The sequence below is a fragment of the Anarrhichthys ocellatus genome, unplaced genomic scaffold, assembly GCF_004355925.1.
Source record: "Anarrhichthys ocellatus isolate YVR2014 unplaced genomic scaffold, GSC_Weel_1.0 scaffold138, whole genome shotgun sequence".
In the NCBI taxonomy this organism is placed as follows: Eukaryota; Metazoa; Chordata; class Actinopteri; order Perciformes; family Anarhichadidae; genus Anarrhichthys; species Anarrhichthys ocellatus.
In genome coordinates this window covers 110,326-119,471 of record NW_022280168.1, presented here as the reverse complement: position 1 = coordinate 119,471, position 9,146 = coordinate 110,326, and the positions used below count along the sequence as shown (strand labels likewise).

At 43.5% G+C, this 9,146-nt stretch overlaps 1 protein-coding gene across 2 annotated transcripts in view; it reads left to right on the top strand.

Moving 5' to 3' along the window:
- The first annotated feature begins 235 nt into the window (after nt 1–235).
- The window catches only part of LOC116399954 (CD166 antigen homolog), a 98,187-nt gene continuing 89,276 nt past the window's right edge, over nt 236–9,146 (top strand). For both annotated transcript variants that reach the window (XM_031877469.1, XM_031877468.1), the window contains exon 1: nt 236–502. In XM_031877469.1, coding sequence (XP_031733329.1) covers nt 445–502 — 58 coding nt within the window. In that variant the 5' untranslated portion in view covers nt 236–444. The remainder of the gene's footprint in view (nt 503–9,146) is intronic.

The following is a 9,146-nucleotide window of genomic DNA, read 5'->3' as shown; positions in this document are numbered from 1 at the left end:
TAACTTCTGGCAACGAAATGATAAAAACAGTACTCGACAAATAGTCAATCAAACTGCAGTGGGGCTAAAGACCCATGCCCCATCCCCTCAACCAATAATGTTTAGTCAATCATCAGAGACTTTAAACTGTAGCCTTTGGCTTTGTTTGCTGACCCTCACGTGGATTTAGGAAGAGCCATATTTCCAACAGCACCTCAAGGCAACATACAAGAAAAAAATCCCCGAAGAGCTTCCTCCGGCTCCTCCTCCTCGTCCTCGCAGTCAGCTCTCTCTGTATTTAACCTGCGCTCCCTTCTGACACTGTGGTATGTTTCGGACTTTCCACGCCTCTTCCAAACCACAGTGACATATCTGCGGGGCATATTTGTTGAGTCCAGACCGACTTGAGCTCCTCGTCTCTCCAGGACCACCAGAGGTATCCACAGAACCGCTTTCTCTCTGAGGATGGACCACGCTGCTGTGCTGCTGCTGGCTCTCGTGAGCGCCGGGACGCTTCTCCAAGGTAAGCCTCGTTCAGGTCCTAGAATCCGCCTTTGACAATCGTGGACTCGGTCTCCCGATGCGGTCTCACATAGGTAGCGTGACGTTCTATTTAGTCTACTCGTGACTTCGCCTGAGTGTTAATAGCTGCAGAGTGAAGTTAGTCTGAAGTATGTGTCGTCATATTCACATCGTTCCGCTGGTTTAGGCTGCAGGGACGGAATCAATGGAACATCAAATCCACCATTGGTTTCTAATTAGAAATATTAGCCTACCTAACAAAAGATAAAAAGGAAGGAAGAGAAGAGAATGGCGCGTAGCTAAAGTGAAAACCTTGATCCTTATTGAAACTTTACAGCAATGAATTTACGAAGAGCTCTGCCAGCTTGACATGTTGGAGGAACTCGTGGAGGTGCGTTTACCTCCGTAGAGCTGTGTGATGGAGCTGGAGTTGTGGTTGCTGCCTTCAGCGCTTTAAAAAAAATGAATGACGTAGTTGTAATCAGTAACCAAGCCTGTGTTCCTGTTTGTGTTAGGTGTGGCTGTGTGTGTGTGTGTGCTTGAATGGGCCAATAAGAGGCCAGAGATAACACACATTCACATTTCATGACTTTGTCATTCATGTTTCCCCTCTCAATGTCTTAATGCTGTTGACTTGTAGTTGAATAGAAGACTCCTCCTTCTTGTGTGTGACAACGCAACATCTAATGGGAGTCGTCCTTTTACAAAGCAATTCAATATGCATCCCCTGAAGGGGGCAACCTGGAATTCTTTTTAAAGTCCCTGGGGCTAGCAAAGCCCTAATTTGGGAATCGGTGGTTCAGTCCTGTAGCATATGATCTCTGATGCTGATAGTGAGCAGCTTTTCTTGGTGAGAAAACAGGGGCCGGGCTTTGAAAGACTTCAAACACAATCAGCAATGCTGGCACCACTGACATCGTCTCGTGTCACTTACACACGATAAGTCAGAATAAATATCCTCCCAGCTCTTATCTCTGAGTTGTGTTTGTGTCACTGGACATCTCTCGGCATTCACAGAGCTGCTCTTTGTCAGAGTGGCTGGAGGGCGGGCAGTTTGTCTGGCTGGTGGCTGAGTGGGTGTGTGGCGGGAGGAGGTGATTGGTGCTCCAACACTCGACACAGCCAGGGTCACCGTCTCCATCACTTGATGCTATCTGGCCTGTGTCCGGATCAGCGACTCCGCAGAAGGAGGGAACGCATCATTTTGTGTGTTTGTGTGTGGGATTCACATTACAATCATGATACAAATCCATATTTATCCTCCACATAGTGACAGATAGCAGTGCAGTAGATAGCAGCTGAAGTCAGTTTCCAGCTTGATCTGTAGCATTCCTCCCATCAAAGAGGGAAGGCTTTCAAAGGGACTCTCAGACTTAGAAGTTTTGAAGCCACGGGAGGCTGTTAGGGGTGACTTTAGAGGGGTGAGCTGCCAGCACAGATGTGAGTGGATACAAAGTGTGGGCTGTTGGGGAAAAAAAAGTAGAGGTGAGTGGTGGTAAACACCGTTTAGAAAAGTCAGCCTTGTTGACAGAGAATACAGTTGCAGTTAACTCGCATTTTAGCTCTGCAGTCATTTCTAGGTCCACTTTAAAGAGGTTCTGTGGACGTTGTAGAATGTTAGGAATGTGTCCCCAATAGGTAATAAGAGAGCCATGGGTCTGTTACAACGTTCCAGATAGTCATACTTGTAGTGACAAATTCATATAGTTATGACCATTATGATGGGAAAGAGGCTCTTATTAGCAGCCCCCTCATTTATTCTAGTGGTTACACTCCATTGATGCAGCGAGGGTGCCAACGCAGAGGGCTACGGCAAATATTAGGCACAGTCATCGGGAAGGAAAAGGTGAATCTTGATTTGGCAAGGCATACATACAAGCACACATTCCTGGTTAGATTAATGCCATATGTCTACCTGTGACTGATTGTCACCGTGATAGAGTTGTGAAATTCGGTCTCAGAGTGATATCAACCTCTGTTTTGTGTCTTATAAGCCTGCAAACTCATCTTTTACTCAAACTGGACTTCCAGGATCATATTTCATGTTTCAATGTTACCTGAGGCAACAGCAGTGGAGCCCCTCGCTGCGTTTCAGCCTGTGCTTCCAAGGCAATCAGTTGTCCATAACAGAGACCTGCAGTCCTGTCCCCTTTAGAAGATGGCCTTTGTTCCACTAACCAGCTACCTCTCTCAGGGACATTAATAACACATCATTTGTTTTTTGTGGCAGCAGGTTGGGCTTTGCTCTAGTGATCAATGTTTTAATAAATACTTCTGCCAATGCATTTCCACATCAAGCAGCCTTGGTGTCTTTCAGCAATATTCTGAAGTGCAGAAATCTGTTTGGAAAACAGATTGTATACAGAGCAAATAGGGGTTGATTTGCATTGTCTTACCTCGTAGCCTGCATACATCATCCCCTCAACCAATAATGTTTAGTCAATCATCAGATAAGCCTCCACTTTGTTCCCATGTTGACATTCTGCTTGTTTAATGCAGGCTAAGTGTGATATGTGGTAATGCTGCCCTGGTGTTTCTAGTCTACTTTACATGACTTGTGTTGTTCCATGAATGCCTCAAAGCTCTTCGCTTCCACAATGTGAGTTCAGGCTCCTCTGAAAATCGCCCCAACAACAGAGACTTTAAACTGTAGCCTTTGGCTTTGTTTGCTGACCCTCACGTGGACTTAGGAGGAACCATATTTCCAACAGCACCTCAAGGCAACATCCATACTCAATAATAAAGACCTGCAGTCCTGTCCCCTGTATAAGATGGCCTTTGTTCCACTAACCAGATAGTGTAGGTCTGCTGTAGAGATACTGTTTAACTAAGATATGGGCCTGTTTCTGCCTCAATGACAGAAACCTTCATTGGGCAGAACAGGGAGTAGCTAGTGAAGAGAATCTAACCTGGGGGTGAGGTGGCACTTTGGCTCCCTGTTGTCCCTCTTTCCTCTGTTGTTGGTATAACAGACCAAAACTCCATTCTTGCAACAAAGGGAGGCTCATAAAGTTAAGTTTGAATAAAATGTAACTTCTAAGTTTTACATTAGTTCCTGTTGGCCTTGATCCCGGCACTGCAGGGAAGAGAATCTAAATGATCATTGTTGAAAAAACAAATCGGGTACCAGCCAGATATTTATTAACTACCAGTTAAAGACAGACACTGCAAATCTACCGAATTGGCACATTGCCAGATAAGCCATTTTATCGCGGTATTATTATTTAAATTTTTCATTTGAATCACAGCAGCTCTCTCAGAGGGCTCAGCCCCCACTACACCTGGGTTAGGGTTATTCTGGTGTCAAGCTGTGATCCTTTCTTAGCATTGATGATAATTCATTCCAGTCAGGCTGTAATTATATTCTACACAAGTACTTTGAAATGTACCTAAGTACTAAATATACACAGATGTGAAGCTCCCTTAAACCAAACTGTCCCCTCTTTAAAATAATTAAAAAAGGAGTTAATAAGGAGGCTGCTGCTGGAAGTGGGGACAGCCAGACAGGATAATGGATGTGGTATGCAGCGGCATTTCTAGTTGCTTTAGCTTGGGGGACGGGACGGTTTGAAATGCTATCTCCATCTGCCCTGACATGGCTCGGCTCGTCTTTTTCTGGAGGGGAAATACCTTTGTGGTGGTGAGGGAGGGGAGGGGGGATATGTGATGAGAGAGGGGGGGCAGCTACCTTCATCCAACAATCCAGCAGCCAAGTTGTGAAAGGTCACAGTGTGTTTGAAGCCCCACCTAAATCTTTCTGTCAGATGGCTTTAGTTTGATCTGTTATTCAGAAAGCCCTGTTCAGACACATCACATGAGCATCCCATAACTTAGCCTTTGTCATGTGAAAGGGTTTGAATGTTTACAAGGTTCCTCTGTGGGTTGAGAAAACTCCTCCTCCCATGAGCTTGTGGTGAAATCATTTCAAAATCGTGAATGACATTCATTCAGTGGTCCAACCAGATGCAACAGTGTTTTATTTCAGTTGTTTAAAGCTGACATTTGGGAGAAACAAAGTTTTCACCTCCAGCAGCACTGATATGTTAAAGAGCTGAGACAGTTTGGGATGTCAGGAGGATAATCTCACGGATCAGAAGAAATGTATTCATAGTATTCATAGTATTCAGTCTACATTAGGGTTAGGGCTGGTGGGTTAGGGCTGGTGGGTTAGGGTTGGTGGGTTAGGGTTAGGTACATCGGGGATTCACTACTGCAGGGCTCAACAGTAAGGGCTGCCAGGTTGCCATAGACAACCATTTTGATAAATTGGAAACCAATTATTGGCCATCACTTTGTAAAATATAAGAATAGGGTCAACAAATTGTGCTTCCTAAATAAATACATTTTTAACATTTGTGACATGAGTGATATTTAATACTGCTGTTAGAACCAGGTGACAAGTTCTACTAACGCGTCAACGTCACAATCTAATGTGCAAATTGATTGGACGTTTGTGAAGTATCGGCATCTTTGAGCTGGATGGAAAATTATACCAACATACATACACACGACATGTTTAAATGGCAACCATACGGTAACCAAATGCTGACGCTTGTTTTAAAAGTTAGTGTTGAGCCCTGTTCAGTTTCCTCACTCCAGCTGGATTAATGCTTCAGTCAAGCAGGCAGACAAACTGTGGCTCTATTTAATTCATGCACTTGTTAATTAAAAGCACTGTGGAATACATACACATCCTAGAGACACATGTGGTCTTTAATAATCTGTCCTCTCACAGCTGCAAAATTCAACCTTTTTTACACAGCTTCATCATTAACTTTACCTTCTTTGAAACGATTTTCCTTTCCTTTATTTACTCGGTCTGTTTTATACAAAATGAACACAAGTTACATCTTACTTATGAAACGTTGCCCACATCTTGAACCAGCAGCACAACTCTCTGGTGTTAATAATAGGTTTTTCTGGCCAGGGTGTGACGCTTTATGACAAAGGACCATGAGGTAACCTATCACTGCAGAGTAATGTTGTGAAGTTACAACAGCATAGTTCATGTTTGTGGGACCCTGTCTTCTGTGGCCGCTCTATGTGGAGGCAGTAATAACAGTTTGAACCTGTCTAACTGCTGCACAGAGCAAAGGGAGACTAATGACAGAAGACACAACTCAATCAGGCCATGTTGAAAATATATTTGCTCAGTGGGGATTAGCCCTCTCAGTCCCTTTTGTCAAGGTAAGAAGTGTGTCTAATGCTAGGGCCTCTCATCAGGCTAGCTTGTGTGTTGGGCAGTATAGTGAGCCCCCCCCCACAGCTTTCAACAACTTCCCCCGACCAAGAATGCACCTTGCTCACCGAAACGTCCAGGAAGAAGCAACAACAGTAGCTGAAACCAAATGAGATCATGGGTAAGCCCACACACGCGCACACACACACACACACACACACACACACACACACAACTTCTCACATGAGGCAGTATGATTCATGTCGCACATGTCGTGTCAGGTTGTTTCCATCTTGTAATGGTATGATAATCATTCCACAGGTCATGAAAGCATGACTGCATCAAAACGAGAAGTGAAACATCTGCGGATGAGATGCAGCTTTGTTAAATGTGCAGGAAAATTAGAACTCAATGAAGTCCATCTTCTCAAGAATAAACTCTGCAGGGAAACGCTCACAAAATGAGGCAGCAGGGAGTGAAAGCAGTTTCCTAACTTGTGTTTCTGACTTAGTGACTCAAAACAAGAGTCAAGCTGTTCTGAATGTAATCTAGGGAGTTTTTTTTAGTAATGCTTTAAATCACACGTAGGAATGTGAGATGGAGATTCTGCTCATTGATGGAGGAACTGTCTCTGGTGATGGATGAGAATTATTTATTCTGCCAAGCTCAGGAAGACCTGTAAAAGTGTCGCTGTGCACTAAGGAATAATTAGATTATGTATTAAGGAATGCCATTAGGTAGTAATAGAGAGTGACAGGAAAGTATGGTGGCTGGAGGTGGCCACAGGTTGGACTCAAAGGCCTCTTCTTCCTTTTACAGGTAAAAAGAAAATACTAGAGAGTCCCTAGCTGATGGTGTTGATGGGGGAAGTTGGTGTTGGTAGCAGAGCATATAAAGCCTTTTTACACTGAATTAGTGCGAAGAAGCTTCTGTTCCTTCATGTTTGCCTCCAACCCCGACTGCTGTCATTTCAGCTGTCACAGAGATGGGCCTTCTATTAGCCTTAGCTAGATGACCTTCTCAATCCCCCCTGGAACCACACTCCCTACTGTACGTACATGGATGTTTAAATGAAAGCTTTATCATCAATATTTTTATTTGGCAGTGAAAGAAAAGCTAATGAATGTGGTGTTTAAAATACTTTTTTTCCCTTATTCGTGTACTGTGTGTGTGCGTGTGTGATTAGGGTCCTGAATGAATGAGTTAGAGTGCGCATGCTGTGCGCACAAACACTATTATTTATGTAGATAAAAGGTTATTCCTACACAGAAGCCCCTGCCGTGCGGCACAGAGAGGACCTCTGAGAGGCTTTAAATAAAAGATAGAATAAACGTATTTGCAATTGGCAGCTCACTTTAGTTACTGAATACATTAGTAGAGAGGAGTGGAACAGAATTTGAAGACTGATCTGTTCGGTGGGCCACCCTAGGGGACAGACACACACACACACACACACACACTTAATAATCTGATATATTCTGTACTGAAACTAAACCTTCAACTCTGATACTGAGGACTGAAACAAGCTGTAACTTAGTGAGTATCCAGATCCACTCTGTAGCTGAGGTATTTGTAAAACTCAGCATCATCCTTTACTCCTGACTGAAGTCTCTCTCGTTGTTGAGGTGAATGGTAAGAAACCTCCCGGGATCATATTATAACTCACTCAAAACACAAAGAAAATCAATAGCCATGAAAGATGTCAGATGAGATGACTCCTGTAACCAGTGGTCATTACTGCAGCCTTATGCTGCGTTCACACCAAACGCGCTGCAAATTCATCGCGCCGCGTATTCGCGACAGTTGAACGGCTTTCACGGCGATAAGCCACGCCCCTCTCCGGCGCATCCAGCACGATTCATGCGGATGAACACAAATAGTCCCCGGCGAGACCGGCGGCGCGAGTTTGGTGTGAACACGGCATAACGGATCCATGAAAGAATAATGCTGGAGAACTCCACACTAAACAGCCTGATAATGATCAGAGATGCGTACAATGGACTAATATCAAACCGGCCGAATACAGTTGTTAAAAGTGAATTGTGTATTCTCTCAGGTGTCTATTCATTGACAAACAGACTGTGCCAGCTTCTCTGTAAACTAAACACACACTTGTATATTTATGAACACGACCACCTGCTATTTGAGAAGCAAGCAAGGAAAAAGTACTGTTTATTGTTTGTTACTTACCACTACATTGGTATAAATTCTTATTAGATCATGTGTATATATACAAAATTAGCAACCTGTTGTTTGACCTGCATTCATGAGAGGTTCAGGTTCAGGTCAGCTGGGTAATGTTGAGAACAAATGAAGCTATGCGAGCTGCCTCATGAAATACTTCTACAATACAATAATGAAGTCAGTCATTAGCTGCCTAATTAACCTTGCCAGAAGAAAGTCCACCTGATGCAGATATGCTGAAAACTGTCTGCATGTATCAGACTAACTCTTCTGTTTGATAAGGTGTCAAAACACCTGTGACATTTAACAAAAGTCTGCTCTGTGACTTCCTCCACCTTTTGTTTGATCAGTGGTGGGCTGTCGGGGCCTTCAAGGCCTTCTCTGCTCACAAATTTATAGCTATATTATAACTTAATAATTTTTCTTCAATACACTACATGTATTATAATTTATAAAAATACTTGCCCCATTATCTTATTATCTTATTTTCTCATTGCACAGCTACTGTCTTCCTCAGTTGCTCTGCTTCCAGTGCAGCTTGTTTTAAGTAGAGCTTTTATCCAATTAGATTTCACCTCTGTGTCTCTAGGTAAGAAGAGCCGCCCGAGGCCTGCAGAGTCACAAGTGAATCCATGTGCAGTTTAAGTGAATGGGGACGATATTGTTGATTGTCATAGTGTTCAACCAATCAGATCTTTAGTTTGACATGTTGGGCGTATTCATTGACGTGTCAGAGCCTGCTAGCTGGCCTACAAGTATGTCAGTACTACGTGCAGCTCAGTTTTCAGGAGCAGCTCTGCAGTGAGGTACAGCGTGCGCTGTGATTGGTCAGTGGGCGAGCACGTGACTATCGTGAAATGAAACTTAAAGTAGCCATCAGAGCCTTAGTCGGAGTAGTAAGAGTTCGAATTGAAAGGTATGGAAGAAATTGACATTTTTTGCATTTTGCTTGGTGTAGATTTATACCAAGTGTACACACTACTGAACACACTACTGCTTCATATCTGTTCACTGACACTCTGCATTGATATTCGGGGACTTGTTACTTGAAAAGGAACAACAGCAGTAAAACTTTATTACACACGATGATAATTAAACTGTCAAAAAAAAAGAAAGAAAAAAAAATACCCAATTAATCCGCGGTTCACGAGTGATCCGAACCGTGAGGGGTGATGCGAACCGTGAGGGGTGATCCGAACGGTTCACGGATCGATCCGTGATCCGTTACACCACTAGCAGGTATGGAGTCTGTTTAGGCCTAATACTGTGCAGGTATGGAGTC